Genomic DNA, 23,019 nt, shown 5'->3' with positions numbered 1-23,019 from the left:
CTCGCGACGCCCATGGTTATGACTCTGTAGATGGTTAATAGCCACATCCCTACCTCTACAGACTACGCCTGCAGACTCTGAGCCCCCGCAGTTATGTGATCCCCAAGAGGCATGGTAGCAATCCTCTATCCGTCCTTCCTCCCCCTGGCAAGCCACATCATCCAGTATGATTTCCTGGGCCATCTGACCATACTTGGCACAGCAGGTGGCAGCTACAGCCTCATAGTTTCCCAACTGGCGGCAGACGACCCGAGCGTCGTTGATGTCCCAGTTGTCGTCACAGATGCTGCCCCAGCGGCCATTACGTAAGACAATGACGTTGCCCTCCAGAGGGTGGGAGCCACCCACAAGTTGGACCGTCGCTGCACAGAGAATCAGCAAAAAAGGGTTCACAGACGTTGACATGATCTTGTAACTATGGACGCTACGCAATATCAAGACATATATTTCAAAAGCCATAAACACACAATATGTAGTCTGGTAACTTTTTTTGTTGGAAAAACTGTTTCTATTTAGCACAATACTGTGATTACTACTTAGAAGTTGCATGAATTTTTTTTTGGGGGGGGGGAGATTTGCATTTTATTTTGCATATTTATCCTGGGTTTGTTTTTACTTGTTTTTCTTGTCCATCTAATTATGCTAATGTTTTTACTCTAGTTCGATTTTGACTGTTTACTCTAGTTCGATTTTGACTGTTTTGCTCTTAAGAGTTTTTCTAGGTTGATTTAGTAAGCTCTACTTCCTTATCACTGTTAGTTTTTGCGGGCACTACAGTATTTCCTTTTTTTAATTGTGTTTTTCTTCAGTATTGTATTCGGTAATTTGTCTTTTGCATATTTTTCTTTCTCCTTGGTTTGCTAATACTTGCCCTCCTTGTGACTTTGTTTGTTTGCTTATAAAACAATTTCCGGGGGATTTTATAATGGATTTTTCTTATGGATATTTAATGATTTTTATTTTTTAGAAATTATTTATACTGCATAATACCTGTTTTTTTCCGTCTGACACATCTTTCATGACAGCTTTTACAAACTTTTGTCTAGACCAGGACAAATTTTCTTATAGGAAATAGATTTTTAATTATATAAAATAAATAAAAATAAATAATAATAAAAAAAATGCCAAATGTTGCAACTGGTTGATAAAACCCTTTCAAACTCACCCTGACATTTTGCACCAGCGGCCTGTCCGCCTGAACAGTCCACAACACCCCAAGCTTTGTGTGCACAGTCCTGTATCCTACTCTCATTACCAGTGCACACCACATTGTCCAAGACCACCCCAACATCTGCTGGGAACCGTTGACAGCAATCCCCCTCTGCCAGTGGGTAGTTGCCAAGCTGTCGACAGGCTACCTCCGCATCTTTAGCATCCCAGGACTCTGGGCAGATGCTTCCCCATTGGCCGTTGTTAAACACCTCCACCCTACCCTCAATGTGTGTATTACCACCGACTAGCCGGACAGCAGCTGTAACAAAGAAATATTAACAATATGTTCACTTTTAACTCTTTACATATGGCGAACCGCTATGGTTGGAATGGTAAAATAAGACGAATAAAATAGTTACGGCACCCATTTGGGCTGCAAGTGAAGACTGCAATTTCCCGAAATGTCAATTGGTAGAAGATAAAAGCCATTAACCTGTAGAAGAATAATAAACTCCTTACGTGTGCAAATGACCCCGGCGTCGTTGGAGTGCCCACACTCGCCGGCATTACCCCAGCCGGAATTTGGACACTGCTCAAGGGTAGCCTCTGTGCCGTCACAGTTGACGAATGACATGTGGGTGGGGCCCACCCCACCCCCAAACTGGGACCCCCTTGTGGCCTCCTGGGCTGCGTAGCCACCAAGCTGGTTGCAAACCACTACCGCATCTTGGAAGCTCCAGCCTTTGTCGCACACGCTGCCCCATTCGCCATTGTGGAGGATCTCCACGCGACCTTGCATGGGGCCATTGCCGCCGACCAGACGTATTGGTCCTGAAACAGCGTAGGAAAAAATAAATAAACGAATACAGGCTTTGAATGGATGGGAGTCGAACGTGGACGCACTGTGTAAGGTTACTAACTTATCAAGACACCGAGTTTGAGAATAATTTGAGGCATAAACTTGAAATTTGACAGCAGTTTACAAGTTGGGGATCATTTCCCATCGTTAATTCAGTCGTATATTTTTCTGACAGATAAGTGGCATAACGGATGGGATCTTTCTACTCTCTCAATCTTACAAAACCTTCCAGACCTCCAACTGGAATTCTGAAAGATTTGGAAAAAATAAGTAAGATTAATTAATTTGGTAGAATCATAGACGTACGTGTACAGATGACACCTGCATCCCTGCTATGCGTGCAGTCCGCACTGACGTTCTTCCAATCACCGTGCTCGCAGTACTCCACTCCGTGTTCATCCCCCATACAAGAGACCATATCTAAGAGAATCTGAGCCGTGGATGGAGGCCCGAAGCTGACCTCACTGGAGGAGTTCGCTGAGGGGTAGCCCAGCTGCCGGCAGACCACTGAGGCATCCTTCAGGTCCCAGTCTGAGTCACAGACTGTGCCCCATTCACCCTCGTGGAAGATCTCTAACCGGCCCTGTAGGGGGTTGGGACTGCCCGCTAATCGGACTTTGCCTGGAATGATGAAGGTAATGTTGCTGAAATAATTAATACCGTTTCGGTTTACGGGAACACCATGTGGTAATAACTATTGCTTGGAAGATATTTAGTTCTGAAAGGAACTTGGCCTGCTTATTATCACAATTTATCTAAGTTGAATTCTGTTACATTTTGTTAAGTTTTTGAGTTCATTATATCGAGGAAAATACTGAATTATTTGGATCATTCTTGAGTGACCTAATTCTCTTATTTTGGTTAAGATCCCTCTAACTGAATTTGGCTATCTTGTAAATTTTGTAAATAATTTAATTCCACATTTTGTTATTTTTTTTTTAATTAAAGTTAAACTTTTGTTCTTGAAGTTAAAACTGCTTCTCCTTTGCTTTATTTATTGGGTTTAAGCCAGAACCATCTCATACTTAAGGTTTTGAGTAAGTAGTTGACAACCAATATGAAATCAATTTCAGGCTTCTTAGGGAGCACTGATCTAACACACGGCACATCCGTACCATTGCAAACCACTCCAGCGTCTTCAGTATGTGCACAGTTATGCTGCTCCCACCCCCTATGAGGGCAATCGCCTATCCTCGTTTCGTCTCCAGTGCAGGCAAGATCGTCTAGTATAATCACTCCTGTCCCCTGAACAAAACACAAACAGAGGAGAAAAATACATAAACCTTTGTCGCACAAAGATTGACCAAAAGCTCATTTTTTCCCCTATCAAATTTCTGAAAAAAAAGCGATGGATTGCTCAACAGTGCACAACGCACTGTTGCATGCACTGTAGCTTGGATGCTTGGAGAAGATTAACGTACAGGTTGTGATCACAAGTAGACAAGCCTATAATCTTCTAGATGGTCTTACGGCTCTATATCAAGCAGGTGTGGTTGCCCCCCCCCCATACGTACCTGACCAAAGGAAGCGCAGCACCTTGTTGAATTGGCCGAAGCAAAGCCCAGCTGTTTGCAGAGAATCTGCGCGTCTTGCATCTCCCATCCGTCATCGCATACCGTACCCCACGCACCATTGTAGAAGACTTCAACACGCCCTTCTGCTGGCGAGGCCCCGCCCACTAATTGTACATCGCCGTTGCTGGGAGTGCGGGGGGGCTTGGCAATCACTGCATCAATAGAAATTATGAAAAAATATTAATAACGACTTACTTAACTTAACTTATTACTTAACTCAGTGGCGGAGTAACACTTGAATTTCGCGGTAGCTCGTCAGGCGTACAAAATACTGACATCATCAGTGTATACTCGCATAAAATATTTCACGGTGCAGAAATCAAAATGATAGCGTACAGATCGTTTCGCGATCATTCACCTTATGCAATTTAGCTATTTATATTGTAAATTTCCCGAGTTAATACGCATGCTCACCGGAAAATCAGAAGGGAAAAAGCGACCTTGGCCAAAAATAGTTAGAAACCACCCGAATAGGCGCCAACAGGTCATTATACAAGCTGGCCGTTTATCTTTGAGGATGTCCGCACTCCTGCGCTTGGTAGATCTTGCCTAAATTACACAATTTTATAAGTGCACTTTTCGTAATTATGGCTTAAAGGACATCTGGCAATGATAAGAATTAATTTCCTTTACTCTTGAAACCTACACATACACAGAGGTCAGAAAGAACGGGTAGGTTTTCACGGGACGACAGTGACACTTGTACGTGAAAGTTGGCAGTAGTCCAACCTGAATCCAAGGCCTAAAGAAATACTAAACTTGAAAAGCCACGTTAAAAAAACAGTGGTTTACGAGACGAATAGTCCGTGAAGGTCTCAATCAAGCTCCGTCATGTCCACAAAATTTACTTTCTGAAAGAACAAAACCGATCATGTGGCACAATGTACACCCTTTATATGCTGTATACTGTTGTTGCATTGAAGTTTTTTTAATGGCTGTCATACGGTGAACAAAAGCGCAACAAAAACTCCTGGCGCTTAAATGGGTCGGATATCCCTTCACGTCCTTCCTATTCTGTAAGCAGCAGATAGATAAGAATGCCATTACACTCGTCTCGCTCTTCCTGACTCAGGAAGTTAAACAGGAATCTCAGCGTGGTCATTTCTGCCAAGTTGTTACCCGCCTATAGGGCTTTGACCTTGGTAGGTCTTTGTCCTTACACAGTGGACACTAAAACAATGACCGCAAACTATTTAAAAAAAAAAACTCTTCGGTACGATTTTCGGTGACTCCCCAAAATATAAAATTAAAGAAGGCGTTGTTTTTGCATTGTTTGTCTTTGTCCAACATCACACCCAGCCAGCTAGAAACTAGAAGGGAATTTAAGTTCGGCATGCAGGCTAAAATAACCCAGTGATGCAAAATCAAACTGTACAAACTTAAAGATGTCCAAACTTGCCACTCGACATATCCCTCGTTTCATCTCTTTCGTACAATGCAACTTAAAAGTCGTATATCAGAAACATTGGGATAACAAGCCTGCTATGTCAACACCATTGTTTTTTCTCATAGTTTCGATTATGTTATCGTTTTGGTAGCCAAATTACTGTCAATACCCGCTCATGGGAATGGTAAACAACAGAAAAAAATCCTTCTCTGCCCTCTGGCGATAAATGAATCAGAAAAGCAACAATCGTGATATCATGTCTCGAGTTCACGACACCAATGTTTGATTTCCACACTACGTGACCTTCGCAAAAAGAATAGCATGTCCACCTATGGCAACATGCATGTGGGAACTATTGCTAGTGGAATTGGAAACCATCAGCACAAGCGAACCTATGGAGCTACTTTGCATCGATTATCTCAAGTTGGAAAGGAGCAAAGGCGGTTATGAAAACATACTGGTCATAACCGACCATTTCACCAAATATGCTCAGGCGTTCCCTACTCGCGATCAAAAGGCCGACACGGTTGCCAAGATACTCTGGGAGAAGATAATTCAGCACTATGGATTTCCGGTGAGAATACACGCGGACCAGGGTCGTAATTTCGAAAGTCAGCTCATCCGGGAACTCTGTAAGATCTCTGGCATCAAAAAAAGTCGAACAACCCCCTACCATCCTCAAGGGAATGGCCTTACAGAACGCTTCAACCACACTCTGCTGAACATGCTCGGTACGCTCGAAGAAAACCAGAAGAAAGACTGGAAACAATACGTAGGAACAATGACACACGCCTATAATTCCACACGACACGACTCTACCGGTTATGCTCCATTTTATCTCATGTTCGGCAGACATCCAAACCTACCAGTTGACTTGATGTTCGGACTCAAGTCCACGGAGAGAGAAACACCAAATTACGATGAGTATGTCGAACAGCTGAGGGACAGACTTCAAGCCTCGTACAAAAGGGCTAGCGACTTCGTCAAGCAGGCAAAGGCGAAACAGAAACGCCTTTATGACAGAGGTTCCTGTATCGCCCCCCTACGTACAGGTGACAGAGTCCTTGTCCAAAATAAACATCTGGTCGGAACTAGCAAGTTAGCCGACAGGTGGGAGTCACAACCCTACGTAGTAATATCTAAGCATCAAGACCTTCCGGTGTATACCCTCCGTTCTCTTAATAATGGAAGAGAGAGAACCGTACACAGAAATCTGCTGACTCCATGTATGTTTCTGCCCATGGAAGAGGCCAGCTTGATAAGAGACGTGCCCCCGACGAACACTCAAACAAAAACAGAGCCCGACACGGAACAGGCAGATGACCAACCTCAAAAGATAGGCATGGAAGAAAGTGAAACCAGCGAGGAAGAGGTGGACATAGCATTTCTCCCAGTAGAAACAGAATCACCTTCACCTTCACCTTCACCTTCACCACCTGTGCTTACTCCAATGATTGATCTTGGTACGAGAAACAGTGATGATACTTCTCCTTCAATCTTACCACCATCACTAACTCCTGAGGTACTGAGCACGCAGGCTAACGAGACCCCAGATGAGTTAAACATCTCTGACAGCACAGCTTGTCTCACACCACCAAGCCCTAGACCTACCAGAACCAGAAGACCTGTCAATAGGTTGACATACGACTTCCTCGGTCAAAACAAACAGCAGCGAGCACAGTACCAATCACATCAAGAGAGAGTCAACGCCGGAAGACGACTGTTTGAAAAGTGGAAGGAACCAAAGATGGCCGAGACAAGAAGAAAAGCTTGTCTAAGACTCCTTCTGCGAGAAAACAGTCCAATTTAACCATGGCTCTATCCCAAATATAATTGTATATATTAAATTTAATTTGCTTTTAATAATGATGTAAGATTATCTTGCGAACATTGGTGACAGAGATCTTGAAAAGAAGAAAATTATGATCTCTTTATTTTCATGTATATTATGCATTATGCTATTTCAAGGTTGATCTTCGTAATCAAAGGTGGATTATGTTAATTTCCTTTATATAGAAAGTAATGTTACCATGTATATATCTTCTGCATCAGAATAACTTAATTGTCCAAAACGACAGATTTTCAGGGAAACATTTTGATATTAATCTAAGTGATTTTGGATAACTGGTGTTCTAATTAAGTTAAAGAATACTTTTTTTGACTTCTTTGAATTTCCGGAGGACGAGGAGCCGATCGGATGTTTGATTTAGTGGTTATAATAATGACATTAGAAAGTAGAAGTCATGATTCTGTTTATCTTTATTTAATAATTTAATACTTTCTTACATTATCATTGTATAAATAGTGTACTGTTAAACAAAATGTCGAGGACGACATTTTCTCTCGAGGGGGAATAATGTGACGGTTGCGATGCGAACCCCCCTCTATTTATTTTTACATTACGTAATCGTTATCTGTTATTTAAATTGGCGAGCGCCCTCTTGGTTTTGTAAACCAGTTCGCGCGCTTTCCACATTTCGTCATTCTGTTTTCGGTCGAAGACCAAGTAACACGTTGTCTTCGTTCCTCAACAGGTAATGATCTTTTTACATTTTACCTCAATCTTTCTCATAATAATAACTTATATTAATTCAAAGTTAACAGGTACTATCCTTGAGTAGATTTAGATTGCTCTTAGGTCATTTTACTTGATTTTGGAAGCATATTCGACTATTTCAGGATATTGATTGATTTGTGATTTTTCATGTATTCAAGAATTCATTTAATTATCTTATCGTAAGAGTGATAGATATTTCGATATTGTAGAAGGAATTCAGCAGTTCATTTCTTCATTATTATATAAGATTGGATTAATTATCTTGTATTTATTGGGTTTTCACAGTAAAATTCAATATGGCGGACGCTGCCCGAATTTAGGCGCAAACCGCGGGATCTTGAGTAAATATTGATGAATCCTTTTTGGTATTTAGTATCTAGATTATTTCATAAGTATTTTGTACAGTCATTCTTTTGTATTTTGTATATTTGATTCTGTTTTCGGTCGAAGACCAAGTAACACGTTGTCTTCGTTCCTCAACAGAAATAAACCAGCACAAACTGAGAATCAGCCGTTCAGCCCGTATTATTTAGAAGGGTCACATACATTAAGAGTAGAAAGTTGCACAAAATATCTTCCTCAGAAAAGTTCTTTTCAGTACCCCTTAAATTTGCAAGGTTAGGGCGAGCGAACAGTTAGAAACTTTGAAAACGGATTGCGCGCTCAGAAGTGAGAATAAATAAAACAAAAAGCAAGCCATGTAAAAAATCAACCCCGCCATCTCTCTTCGTAAAAGCCAATGGGAATGGCCAAGTCCTTGGCGGCGCTTGTTTAACATCATAAAATCTAGAGAGCTATAGCTGATGTAATACGCCGAGACCACCACACTCCTGCCATGTTTTTACTTGGACTTTTTTCGAGTGTGGATAAAATGCCGGTACCCGCGACATAATAAAGCCAAGTAGAGCGAAGATAAGGTGTTTTTTTATAGTTGTCCTCATACTTTCCATCATTATTTTCTTCCCATCCCTGACCTCGCCTAAAGCTACAAAATACTACTTCATGTAAGCGTACACTGAAATGTGAACTACTTCAGCCCAACATTCTGTAGTACTCAGTTCATTATCCCAAAGCAATGGCCAGGACGTTAGGGATAAAGTCATCCGCACATGAAAACGGCAGTAAACCCAAGCGATTTAGTTTTTATTTAGTAGAATAATTTCGAACAACTTTTTCAAAACAGAAAGTGACTTTTGTTTTATCAGAATTATTTAAATACAAATTGTTACAGAAACGACAATGAATAAAGTACATGTACCTTTGGGGGTGGGGTGGGGTGGGGTGGGGGTGAAGGTGGGGGTTAAGGGGTTGGATGAACACCCAAGAAAGGTTTTTAGGATAAATCCATAATAGCGACTGACAAACTCAATCAACGAGATGCAACGAGTGACATTCGAACCAGGAACACCAGAAGTGAAACGTCGAGGAGAATGCCACTAGTGAAACCCACTCGAATTGTACACACGCAGGATAAACCAACCGCTTATTCATAGATCTACATGTATAGACTTTTCTGAACAAACTCTTTGCAAATTGCAATAAAGGAATAAAAACACAAATTTATTCCTCCATGATATTACCGACTCAAACCTAAAAACTTACCGTCTATACCCCTCGTCAGCGTCAGAAGCGTAGCGCATACCGCGACCCAGCAGATATTCCCCTGTCGAAATGACGTCATGACGAGGTGTCACACAATCTCGTATCCGCAGTTCAAGATTAACCTCCCTACTTTTTGAGAAAAAGTGGAGTTTTGAGCTCTCAGCGAAGAGAGTTACACCACCGGTGAAGAGAGAGGCTTGGCCTGTGATGGTCTACACGACACACTGCTTAGTTTCCTTATGCAAAGCAGTCGCTCTATCTGCGCTGCGTCGGTCGACCAGCGGAAACAGTGTCTCGATTTCCTTATTGTTCCACGTGACTACACAGGAAGGTCGTGCACAATTGTAAAGCTGTGGGAAAAAAACAATAGTTGGACAATGCAGGCGTTAAGTCTTTGCAAAATATAAAAGAAAAACTGAGGTTATAATGATACTAATAGACGCAGCAGATATCGCCAGACGTTCAATCTTCACAAGGGTTGGGAACGACACCAATTGAACAGGTGTAATCGGTTTTGATCTGATATGATCTGTCGGTTAATTACGATGGAGGGCCTACTGCACACCGGTATAAAGTGCAGGGTCCATAGTGTTATTGGAACTTTCGGGGAAACTCCACCTCCACGTCACCATTTTGTTTATTGAACGACTGTTCCAAAAATTGCAAAATGGGAAAACCGTGGCCACTCCCAAATCCCTGACCTGACTTTGAGGATAAATCAGACCAGCCTGCTCTGCTCAGTTCCAATTTCAATGAGACGAGTTGAAGGAACCCGTCACTTTTACGCCATACCAGCCAAATTTAAATGAGTGTACTGCGACGACGCCTCTTTTGGGTGAAAATCCTGGTAGACTGAGGAAAATTCAACCTTCAATTTTGTCCCCCCCCCCAAAAAAAAATATATATAAATAAAATGCAGCTTAATGGTTTTCTCAAGCAGTGATGCATCCTTAGCATATGTAAACTAAGTTATAATTTATAGGATTGGGGAGATAAAGTCACCCGTTCTTTGAGGAAGACACGAACTACACCGAAATAATTAAAAGCACTCGACGTCTCTCAACATTCTTATTTCGAATATCGACATCTTTAATTTTTGAATACTACATCAAGGATGATTGGTCTATCGGATCTTTTGAGAAACTTACAACTAATTATTTCTTTTCAAATTAACATGGCAGTCTGTCATAATTTGTGTACATTCATAAAAATAATATCAAATAGCATAGACTGTTCAACCTAGATTCTCTTGAAAGGTGAAACCATTGCCACTCTTTTTTTAGATGTCCTTTATACCAAGAACAAGTAAGGAATTATTGTCACCAAAAAGATCGGGAAATGAGTGTTAAATCACAGTTTCGCAGATGTACGATAAGATCTCGATGTTTAGAAGTTCATTTTTGATCTCCAATGTAACACATTGATAAACATTAACTTCTGAAACCATTGGTGCTGTTTTCGTGACGTTTGAACACTTCCGTTATATGATTCGATATCTTAGAGCTGCATGGTGGCGTATCAGAAGTTTTGATTTCGAGTGTTAATCCATCGATTTAATGTCTGAAAGTGAGGAAAGATACCGAAACAATTATGCATGGACAGCTACTGCCGTAATACCATTGAGTGTCATGGTCGTGGGGTTATTCAATAAAAATTATACGGACCTTTTTAGATGCAGATATCAGCTCAAAAAATGTCTCTTAGTTAGTAATAGTTTGTTAGGAACAGACGTTGACATTGTCTGTTGCTCCTACACATTTTGACCGATTTCAAGCAAACTTTGTCAAAAGTATCAGTAGCCAAGGGCCAACATGTCACATGACCCAACTGGGGTCAAAGGTCATCATTGGGTCACTGGGGTCAAAAGCCTGATTTTTTTCTCAAAATACTACTCCTTCCAGAAATTACATGGCACAATCACGTGACTCGGACATGAACACACAAAACTACAATCCCGGCCAAAATGGTTGGGACACTTCCTGAGCCTGCCACGGTCACCCACTCCCCCACTCCCCCGCTCCTCAGGTCAATGTTGTTCTCTCCAGCTGATGGAGCACACACCGCGCAGTGAGAGACAATATTTGAACGGGGGCCGGGGGGTTGGGGGCCCAGCGAGATTTGGCCAGGATTGTAGTTTGCCAGTAGCTTCCGTGATCAGATCGAGCTTGTTTGACAATACTACACATTTTACACAATACTACACATTCTAAACAATACTACACATTCCGTGAGTACGTAAACAAGTTTTCAAACGGAGCCATATTTTCCATAATACCCATTTTTTGACCGAAAAGATAATAATATGAGATGATGCAATCACAGGCGGTTTTGCACTTACAATATTAACGCCTTTTTGACGGCTGGAAAGTAGTCCACCCATCCGGCCCACGTGAGGAGCACATACAGTGCAGGATATCCCGTGACGTGAGTTCAAGGCAATGATTCAAAGCAAAGCAAATACGCAAATGTAAATTGTATAGTCTTTATTTCTTGACCGTTCGCGAATGGCTTTAAACTGTGAAAAAATGCTTTACACATCTGTTTCTGTTTCTGGTGGTGGCCGACGTTTCATTCGCTCCATTGATGCATTAGGTTGCATGTTGCTTATAATATCGGTATTAACGCAAATAACAGGTGCGGCTTTGTTTTGTTTTCGTAAACGTGGAAATATACAATCTTGGAAGGTTTCTCTTAAAAAAATAACTAATAAATCAATGAAATCAAACAAACACATTTGATTACTTTTTACAGCTTTTACTTCATCCAAATCTTAAAAAAGAGATTAAAACTACAAAGTCCCCAAATTAAACGTCGTCAAACGTTTCAATACGTGCTGTTTTTGAAACCTGTGATTTCTTACATGTATATTACATTCAACCATTCAAACTTCAGCATTGAAGTCGTGCCTAATAATCTGTGTCTTTGTTTATAAAAAAGGAAACATGTTAGATCAAGAGATGCAGTCAAATCTGCTGAAGGAAAGCAGGACACGCTGATCCTTGCTTGCTTCGAAGCTGGATTATTCCGGAAGTTAAAGGTACAGGTACCAGCCAATGTTTTTGCTGAATGCAATAACGTGGTGTTATATTAAGAAGCTTTCATGCGCTCTCGTTCGTGGTCGTTAAATTTAACCACGCAGGTATAGATACATGTACCGCAATCGTGCATTGCTGACCAGCCATGTCTGAAATAATGACTGTACAAGGGAAGAACAAATATACATTGCCGAGAGAAAGAAAGACTTTGATTATCAAATGTGATTGCATCTACAAATTGAGGGTCCAGCCGTCCAACAGCTGTGTGCGAGCCAAATGAACTGGTGAATTGGTAGGCCAAAAAATTTACCAAATTCACTTAAGTGGCTGGACTAATTCTCACAAACAAATTACACAACTTTAGTCCTTTACCGTACACTCAATGAATGAGTGAACTCTTGGGGGTTATCGTACCGAGTGGTAGGTTGTCCGCGATTGATAACGAACATATCACTTCCGCTTCCTCTATATACCGTCTGGACTGGGGGAATCTTTGAAGACAAATCGGCAGAGTTGAAGGCTCTTAATAATATGGTTTAGCTAGATACAGATACACAAGGGCACGTCATCACATCAACTTCCTGAGACTCTACGGAAATGCAATTTAGTAAAACATTCACATAGGGACAGGCTATAAAAAGATAAACCAAAGTAAGGGGCGTAGCAGTTCGTGGCAATCTGATGGTGTACAACATTGATCGTTTGTTCGTGTACTGCACTATCTGAACTTGCCAGGAATTGGGAAAACTGTGGTAATTACACAACCATACCATTTTTCGTAGCGATTAATTTGAATAAACACATTACTGTTATGGGATTTATTCATCTGTAACAACTGATGGGGAAAAATTGTACCAGTCAGAATAGCCGCTGGATCCATTTATTCAGCGATTTAAGATTTGAAGTTATTGATACCTCAGGTTCAGAAGGATAATGTTGCGACTCCATGCCGGAAATTCTACCTCACACTATCACAGGTTATTTTGCATTGCTATCATTTGTTACCATTGCACGTGCATTCCAACAGCATTGTATCAATGGATTATATGACCTCTGACCTCGCCACGCCCCTTTTTACAAATATATCGTTGTAAGACATAATACATTTGTTTTGAAATCAAATAGAGTGTCAGTTCATGAGAACGGCTATAGTGGACGTTATAAATGTAGGATATCGTTTTTAGACTATTTGAGACGGTGAGTAGTCAGCATGCAGGATGCGTCAGCACTGATAGTCTTCATTCAAGTCCATGGTGAAGCCCTAACCATTGCCTCTCGTAAGGCCAACATAAATCGACAATAAACTACAGTTAATCGACAAATGAATCGATCAGATGTATTATTACATCATGCAAGGCAGTAATACAACAATAACTGGCCAAGGATGCAGTGAATGCACAAACTAAAGCACATTGAGTAATGTTGTAACATGGGAATGTTCCTGGGAAACATTCAAGCGTTGATCTACAGCCTTGAATGAAAACTAGCGGTGCTCAGGGAATTCGCACCTGTGGAGATTCTTTTCCTTAAAGTGTTGTTGCTTTTGAAAGTTGCTGTGCATAGAATCGCGTAACCTTGGCCTTACGAGGAGCCGGAGGCCAAATCAGTGTTGCTGTCACAATATTGCGACTAATCAGCCCCCGTGGCGGCTTTGATAAACGCTCAGTTTGGATTGGAACTTTTCAAAGAACTCACTCGCTCGCTCACGCGGAAAGTGAGTCGGTCATTTCTATTCACTGTCCTACATACCAACCTTCTCAAACCATTTACCCGAAAGTAGCATTTGCAAAGTGAAAATATCCGCTAGTTGTAACTGAAAGTGCTAAATAGTCGTAACGTGATATCCGGTTTTGCCATAATACTCAGAAAAAAATGACTTCCTCAAGGACTCCTTTTAATAGAAAATGTAAACCTACTCAAATGTGCAACAAACACTACAGAGAGAGGATCAAGTCACAAGAGGCGTAAGCTAAAAGCTACGGCCCTCAATCAGTTTGCATTGTCTGATACGCATTTGTAAATATTATTATAATTCCATTCGACTGGAATTAAGTCGCAATATTATTGCACATTCGCTCACTATTACCGATGATGGCGCCCTTGAACATTATGTTTAAGTTTCTATCAGAATTACGTCACACACTATTTGCGTAAAAGATAAAACCTCTTAACGCTGATCCACTTTCATTATAGTAAAGTCTTCTTTGACGCTTGCACGGTATTTTGATGGCAAATACACAATCAGAAGAGAAATCACACACAGCAAAGTTTGACAAATACAAACAAAATGGCGGAGGTAGTCTGCTTTCGCAATATTAGTGTTGTGCTTGCTTCGACCTTCATTCCCTAATTGGTGACTTATTTAAAGCTTATTAACACGATTGCTAATAAAGATATTGTGTACTACAGTTGTTGACATTTGTTGAAACAGGTATTCTGTGTCAGTTTCTACTTTGTTCCAAACAGTTTGAACACACAATAAATTGTTGGTTTTTTTTGTCAAAACAGCTTTTAGGTTCATTGCGTTTAAATGGTGATATTTTTTAAACGGATTGAGCAATTTCAGTATGGCTTTTCATCAATTCCAGTTTAAGCTATTAGCTTTTCAGTCATTATCATGTTTGGTGCTACAATGTACATATTTTTTTTAAATATGAAATATACTTTTGGGGATTGGGTTCCGCTTTATAAAAACCCTGTATAAAAACGGCTCCATGTGTTCATGGTCCATCCAAGGCTATACATTGTCATACACTTGATGAAGAATCGCACATGACACTATTTAGCAATATTGTCCGTTAGCAATATTTTGTACGGTAAACCAATAAACTCGATTTAAATGTGTTCATCAAAGCATCTCAGTAAGCATTCCTTTTACTCACAGTTGCGTAAGAAATGAAAACATCCTTTGACAAGATCCTTAATTAAACCTGTCACGGTCCATGAAACGAGTTTTTCTTAGGAACACATTTTGTGCAAATTTCTACTATTCTTAAATGTATAAAACTGTTTGATATACCTTTTGGGTTTATTTTACTGCAAGTGCACTTCTTTAAACATTTCAAATTATCCATGCTTTTCCAAAAAAACGGAGGGCGCTGTTGCTGTGATGTCATTTGAGGAAGACACTGATCAGTATAGGGTTTTTCTATTCAAATTGTGAACCCAAAAAGTTGCTCATTAAAAACATCTGTGAGAAAAGTTTGCTCATTGTCTTACTGTCATGACTATTGACACAACAACGAATCACTAAAGAAAAGAAAATATACGACAGCAAAATCTCCAACATTCTGGCAACTTTTGGTACTGAAATAGCTGTAACATTGAGGTTTCTGCCTGAAATGACATCGCACTTTTGCTCATAAATATGGAAATTCGCATTATCGTGAGAACAAAAAAGGCACCAAAACACCTTTCAAAATGACAAAACAAAAATTAAAACTAAGCTTAGGTTATTCGGCAGAAAGGTGCATTTTCAATGACTGCATTTACAAATTACATTGTATGGACCCGCAAAGCATTATAGGAAATATGTCGAGGAAGTGTTAAGGATTTCCTTGTTTTTTTTTTTTCTTGCTGTCTATGCACAGATACCAAATCACCATGGAAACACTTAACATACGAATACTGCACGTAAAGTCAGAACTGGTCACGTAAGCGGAGATCCGGTAGCCATGGTTCAGTGGAACAAAATTCTCGGTGACACGACTGACATAGGCTAGACTGGGACCTTGATGGCCAGCTACACTCCTAGGTGCAGAATGGGCAATGCAGTATACATTTATGATTACGTGCTATTTGTGACGTCTCGCGACCATTATGCCTTAATAATTCAACGCCCTACATGTGATGTAACAAGAGATAAACATGCCCTTTGCTTACCTTGTACTAGTTGAGCTTGCAGTGCAACAGTTCAGTTCAACCACGGAAGCGGTAGGAGAGACTCTAGCTAGACCGCATTGCTAAGTCACTTGACAAGTCGTCCATTGTCAAGTCATTATAAAACAAAACACGAGACTCTTAACAGTCACCAACCGTACCAAGATGTCTGCGATTGCATGTACTTGTACCCTTGTTGGCTACTAACAGTAAAGTATTATGTGATCTCACCCCAACGCCCACATGCATCTCCCAGCACAAAAGGTGGGAATATAATGCGAGTGCGTTTGTTTACTGGTGTAGCACAGGTTGCTGGTTGCACTCTCCCCTTGCTTATACCACAGGGGACTCGTGTATACACACTCGCCAATCGTTTGGCATACCAGAGACTTGCACGCATGTGTGGAGTTCAATAGATGGATTATGAATGACCCGTGCAGAGTAAAAAGGAGCGGATTTGTTTTTGTCTGACTTTACACATCGGGTTCGGTGGTACCTGTCCTTGCTCTATGGTGGTACGGTAGCATGGGGAGGCCATAGCTGTACTGGATGGGAGACAGGAGCGATAACTTTCCCTTACACGACGGGGGTTGCACCGTACGCACGCTCGCTTGGACACGAACAACTTTTGCTCTGCTTAAAGTTATTTTCTACCCTGGACTTTATTTCATTTTTACTGCAATTCGGAAAGTTGAAAATTTTTAAAAGCTGTAAACTACTTTTATACTTTTAGGTGTAACTCAAGGGACGGACGCGTGGCCGGACTTTCCGATCATTGTAGAATGACAGTCACGTGACTGTTGTCAGCAACTTGAAGGGGGAACAATTGACCCAAACAATTAAAATCACTGTCTCCCCCCCCCCCAAAAAAAAGGCGTGGTGTAAAAAAAACATATGATATCATGAGTGAATTTTTAAATTGAAAAAAATCCTTAGGTGTGTCCAATTCATTTGACAGATCGTGAATGCAACGAATACGAAATATCCATTATCCTACCCACTTATTACATTTAGAACTCACACGGAACACCTGTTCCGTGTGAGTAACATCCATGGCCGTTTTCGATGTGCGTTGTGCGTATCCGCGATGCGTACTCTGTTGCCGTGTGTAGGCCTACGTTATTTCTCTGCACACTTGACAGACATAATAAGCTCAAAATAATAGAGAGCACGTAGCAGTTTTGCGAGTAGAAAAATCGAATCTCAATCAAATTTGGATTAGCGGCAAAGTATATTACTTTTTACGAACAAACTTGACAAAATTTTAACCTCTCAATAAAATACAAATTGGGTATGAATATTCAATGTTTTATCAACGGAGGATTACAAAATTAAAATCGAGACAGGACTTAGTTTATTTTAAAGGGAAAATACAACATTTGCAAACATCAAAAAATAAAACTACCAAAGCATTTTGAAATACCTTGATGGACTGTTAGTGAATTACAGTGTAAAGCATCCTGTAAAATCATGGCACCTGGTATACTGTCATTTTCAAGAAAAGTGCTATTTTTGTATCAATTTCCAACGCTGATCGGCCGATCAGCGTTGGAAAAAACTGGCTTTTTTTCAAATACTGGCCCCAATTGACCATCGCACTTGTTTGCAATCGATTACACACCTATGAACGGGTACAAGCCAGCTAGACTGGTTCCCTGACCTTACAATTCCCCAATGTATGTAAACTGCTCTGTTTCTTCTTATGTGGAGTCAGGGAACCAGACTACAGGAAAATGATCGTTTTTCTTGGTTTTTATAGCATTTTCGAACCCAAAACCTCAAAAAAGTCAGTGTAACTATATTTGCTATATATTTCCAACCCCCCAATTCCATCCATTTCTGAAAATTACAGCAAAAGCAAATGATGTATATTCCCTTTAATAAGATTGACATATAAACTGCTTAAAGTCAACCATAAACAGTTATATTTTTACCCATCGGTTTTTTTTTCAGTTTCACACACAAAACAACATTTTGCGTATAGTATGCGTAAGGCCTATCAGTTTCAATCGCTACATGAAGCGTATAAAATTTGAACTGACAACGCACTACGGATAGCGCATATTCCGTTGCTTTTTGAAGAACTGGTTTTTACGTATCACGCCTTAGTGTCGTTTACGTCACTTTTGGCGTAAACGTGAAGCACAAGAGTAAATTTCGTGAAGAAGAAATTTGATTGTTACATTACGAAGTCGTGAAGAAGATAAAGGGCAAAAACTAGGAAAACAACAATGTGGTGATCTAACACTGCTCGGTTTCATTTCATTCTCAAAGGAACAGGAAAGTGAAAGAAACATAATTTCAAAATTATAAACAAACTATTGAAATGAGTCCTCACATGAACGGAAGGCCTATTTGGTTTTGTTTTGAACAGTGATTTATTAGTAAATAGTATTCAAATAAAGGCGCACCCACCGGAAACGAGGGTGTTGTTATAGTATAATAAACAAAATATGTTCTTTTTCCATATTCCCTGTATTTGTTTTTTTTCTTTTACAACCACAAATATGACCTTTGTGAGACACTTAAGCGTCATAAGTTATACGTTTGGGAGACGTGGAATTAGGGAGACATTTCAATCTCCTTAATGCCTCAGCTCCTATTTAGATGTAATAGTTTATTGTCGCAAATAGGCTAGATCGATTGCTCGTGGTCCAATTAATAACATTTCTAAAATTCGTGGGGTTATAGGATAAGGTAAATTAAATTGAGGTTATAGGGTAATTAAAGTTGAAAAAAACTGTGCACAAATCTATAGGAATGTCTAGTGACCCATTATCGGTAATTATTATTTTGATGTATATTTTTAAAATATATTTTTATCTAATGTTTAAAGGGAATATACAACATTTGCAAACATCGAAAAATAAAATTACCAAGTTTTTACGAAATACCTTAATGGGATGTTGGTAAATGACAGTCTAAAGCATCCTGTAAAATTATGGCACCTGGTATACTGTCATTTTCAAGAAAAGTGGTATTTTTGTATCAATTTCCAACGCTGATCGGCCGATCAGCGTTGGAAACAACTGGCTTTTTTTCAAATACTGGCCCCAATTGACCATTGCACTTGTTTGCAATCGATTACAAATCTATGAACGGGTACGAGCCAGCTAGACTGGTTCCCTGACCTTACAATTCCCCAATGTATGTAAACTGCTCTGTTTCTTCTTATATGGAGTCAGGGAACCAGACTACAGGAAAATGATCGTTTTTCTTGGTTTTTATAGCATTTTCGAACCCAAAACCTCCAAAAAGTCAGTGTAACTATATTTGCTTTATATTTCCAACCCCCAATTCCATCCATTTCTGAAAATTACAGCAAAAGCAAATGATGTATATTCCCTTTAACGTGAGGGCTCCTTTGGGAAAGCAGTTTGTCTTAACTGAAATGGACTACCTACGTTAAAGATTACAATAAATAAATGATCAAATCAAATCAAATCCGAACTCTTCTAAACAAGTGACATCATTTCCAAATCATACCGGGAGTAAGTGATAAGTGAACATTAATGTGGCTGAGCAGATTGATTGCTTATTGTCATGTCCGCGTATAGACTGAGACAAGGATGATGCAGGGGACCAGCGACAATCGTTGCTTGCCTCTAAATTGGTTCCCTACGGCTAAACCGCAGGCAGCATTGCAGGTTTTTATCCTGGTTTTGTCAATGCTACCTTTTTTGTCGGATTAGGAAATTATCTGAAGTCACATGACACATTTTAAAACTCATAGCAGGCAGCAGTACATGGCATCGTGATTTGCTGAATGTGTGCGCGTCGCTAGTGAGGTTGAATCATGACCCGAGGTCAACCGTCAACATGGCGCTCACTCTAGAACCAGGCGTGGTACGCGTACGTCATCGTGCCTGATGAATGTTGGCCCTCTGGGTGCTAGCTTGGGATGTGCTGATGGATGTTTCAACTTAACTTGATTTCAGGAGTCGATTTTTTCCCTTTAATGATGGATAACAGCAATGATAGAAAACCCACATTGTAACTCAAATTCAATTCAAAAGTACCTTGACCTAGTTTGAGTGTGTGATAAAATAATGTACCGTATTTTCTATAGATTGGTGGAAAATTTCCGTGATACTCTATTTTAAAATACGTAGCATTTTGCTTAATAGATCCGACACATGCATGGTATATGCCCTATTTCTACGTTATAAAGTTCAAAGTGTGGTTGATCATGATTTCGAAAGTTACTTCGAGGTAGGTTGTGTTAACAAACTAAAACAACACCGGTAGTAGGGTAGGAAGCGGTTTGCTTTTGGTATGAGTAGGTATTAAACAAGTGTTTGTGTCCAGAAGTCAAGAAGACAATGGTGCCTACTTACTATAATAATGTATGCACGCATGCGCATAGCACAACTTGGGAGGTTTTTAGCTAAGTGCTCATATTCGCAAAGGTTAGCAATTTGCGTCTGCACTTTTTGTCAGCAGTTTTGCAAAATCGCAAGACTTCATAATAGTTAAACTTTCTAAAGATATTTTGTGCATTTTCCCAATTCGCTGAAAGTACGAAAATAGATTCCATTGAAGTCAACACTGCACTAACAATAAATGACAACACATATTATTGTGTGACTCTATGGAACGGGATTTCCTATTAAAACCGGGAGTCACACAGAAACCTGTCACGCATGCCTGAGCTCGGGGACCTGAACTCTTAGGGAACCTGGCAAAAGGTATTGTTCGAAGGAACTGCAACAGGTAAAGTCAACAACATGTGACTGTCTGTTGTAATAATAAACAGAAAAGTCATCTTTAAAAAATAGCATGAGACATTTGAACACTGAAACACTATAGCTTTACTATATTATTTGTTTTTATACTTTCATCGGATTGACAAGTCAAACTTACTTTTTCCCATTTGACACGTAGCCACAATAAAGTGCATGTATCTATATCGGTAAATCTACAAAATCCCGAACTTTCTCGGTAGGTTATTATCAAATAAAATTGTGTTCTCTCTCGTTTTATTTAACAGAATTAAAAAGGAAAACAAAATTGGTTCATTCGTGAATTGTAACGAGAATTGTACGCGCGACCTACATATTCATATTTAAATCTCAAGTGCATGCAATTTGAAGTGGAATATCTCAGACAAATAAGATACTTATGTAAAAAAAAAAAAAAAAAACACCCGCACACTTTTCAGTTTGTATTTCATTCCATTTGAAACTAGGCTTGAAACTTTGATCCCATTAGTAAATTTATGGTCATCGCAAGATCAATGTTAGATTGGAGACTACCAATTATGCTAATTTGAAATAATACTGGGTTTTTTTTTACAGACTACTCAAAATGAAACTCTGTTTTTCTATGAATTAAAATCATGTGAGACCATTTGTCACAGGATGTGAGGTACAATTACTTACATTTTCCTTATGTAATTAAAGAGATCAGATTTCGTAACGCCTAAAGTTTTGTTGAACTGGCATTTGGTACACCAGTTTTCGGAGAAAAATCTACACAACTGAAACCAAAGCACAACCGGGATTTGAAATTTTAACCGCAAATATTTGGCAAAGGAGTTCTCAGATTTTCTCGATCAATCAGGTCTCATAATCGAGACTGAGACCCGCCTTAGGATACTGCCAACGTATCTATTGACTGAGTTCAACACAAAGCATGTCAGTTGAACTATTGGGACTTCAGTGCTCCGGCACAGTTTGTGGATTTTGTGGGGCATGCAGTGATCTTTAATTTTAGGTATTTTACTTAAGTATTCCATATCGCATTATCAGGTGTAGGTTTGTGGTTTTGATAGGCGATAAAGTCGTTAAGCTGACCTTCTATGCGTGTTTACGAAGTTGGTTTATTTTTGTAGACAAACAATTAAAGGTAATGAACATTTGCAAACACTAAAAAAACAACACATCAAATTATTATGAAATATCTCACTTAATAATCTCAAACATCTTGTGTGATCATAACACCTGGTGTACTGTTATTCTCAAGAAACGTGGATTTTTAAAATCATTTTCCAACAATGGTTGGCCAGTCAATTTCTTTAGTCCACGTTGTTTGCAAGGGGTGCAATACAGCTTGTCTGGTTCCCTGACCTGACAATTCCCCGTCGTCTTTAAATTGTTCAATTCTTCTGAAGTAGGGTCGAGGAACCAGACTTCAAGACCAGCATTTCTTGCTTGGTTTATCCAGCACGCAAGGACACATTTTTTTAAACAGGTCAGTGTAACAATATTTACTATGAAATACTAACCCCGAAATCCGTCCACTTCTGAAAATCAAAATTTTACCATTAATGTTATAAAACCCAGATTTAACGTCACAGATTGAATAGGCCTATCTAATACTAACAGGTGGCTTTTATGCCGAAATTGAAAAAAAACCAACTACCACATCACATGACTGCAATGTACAGCTGTTAATTGGTACCTTTCAATTCCAAATTATTATAACTTTTTTTTAATCCATTTTTTTCCAACATCACCGTGATGTGTTATATCACATAATGAAGTGTGCGTGCGCAGCGTGAGTTACCGGCACGTGACTGCTATTTGTTGGACGTTGACATTGCGTATGCCCACAATGGCTTTTGAATTATGTAACTTGCATTAATTAATGCTATATGTTGCAATGCGTTCATACATGATGACAACAGAAGAAATGAATCATGCTGATTTCAATTCACAAGTTCACAACTCACCTTCACAAGAAGGTTGTCTTAATCATGCCGCCTCTTGGCAAGGTTGCTCCTCCCTCACAGTTTAGGCACACAACATGAGACTTCCTATAATGGTGTATGGAGTAGTGTACCTAAGTGTACATGTATACACTCGCGTGCACAACAGGTATTTACCGTAATTTACAATGACAATCAGTGGTGCAGATATCTATCTCTGTGTAAATTTACGTCATCGGCCAAAGTCGAAGGGTTACGGTATGCATAGTCTATCGTACAGTAGGCCTACATGGGCTTAGGCTGTAAAAGACAATAAAAGTCAAGC

General features: G+C 39.8%; 1 protein-coding gene across 3 annotated transcripts in view; it reads right to left on the bottom strand.

Annotated features, from left to right (window-relative positions):
* The window catches only part of LOC119729296 (scavenger receptor cysteine-rich domain superfamily protein), a 31,113-nt gene extending 8,325 nt beyond the window's left edge, over nucleotides 1-22,788 (bottom strand). The window contains exons 1-8 of one of the 3 annotated variants that reach the window (XM_038201910.1): nucleotides 22,719-22,788; nucleotides 9,132-9,481; nucleotides 3,526-3,737; nucleotides 3,127-3,256; nucleotides 2,318-2,632; nucleotides 1,672-1,983; nucleotides 1,166-1,471; nucleotides 54-362 (exon numbers count right to left, since the gene is read on the bottom strand). In XM_038201910.1, coding sequence (XP_038057838.1) covers nucleotides 54-362; nucleotides 1,166-1,471; nucleotides 1,672-1,983; nucleotides 2,318-2,632; nucleotides 3,127-3,256; nucleotides 3,526-3,737; nucleotides 9,132-9,210 — 1,663 coding nt within the window. In that variant the 5' untranslated portion in view covers nucleotides 9,211-9,481; nucleotides 22,719-22,788. Of the gene's footprint in view, nucleotides 1-53; nucleotides 363-1,165; nucleotides 1,472-1,671; nucleotides 1,984-2,317; nucleotides 2,633-3,126; nucleotides 3,257-3,525; nucleotides 3,738-9,131; nucleotides 9,482-9,696; nucleotides 9,803-16,048; nucleotides 16,399-22,718 lie in introns of those variants that run through there. The other 2 variants (XM_038201909.1, XM_038201911.1) reach the window with 2 other exon arrangements.
* Nucleotides 22,789-23,019: the final 231 nt, after the last annotated feature.

The sequence above is a fragment of the Patiria miniata genome, unplaced genomic scaffold (assembly GCF_015706575.1).
Source record: "Patiria miniata isolate m_02_andy unplaced genomic scaffold, ASM1570657v1 HiC_scaffold_20, whole genome shotgun sequence".
Classification (NCBI taxonomy): domain Eukaryota; kingdom Metazoa; phylum Echinodermata; class Asteroidea; order Valvatida; family Asterinidae; genus Patiria; species Patiria miniata.
Note: the sequence above shows the minus strand (reverse complement) of the source record. Positions and strands in the feature narration are given on the sequence as shown.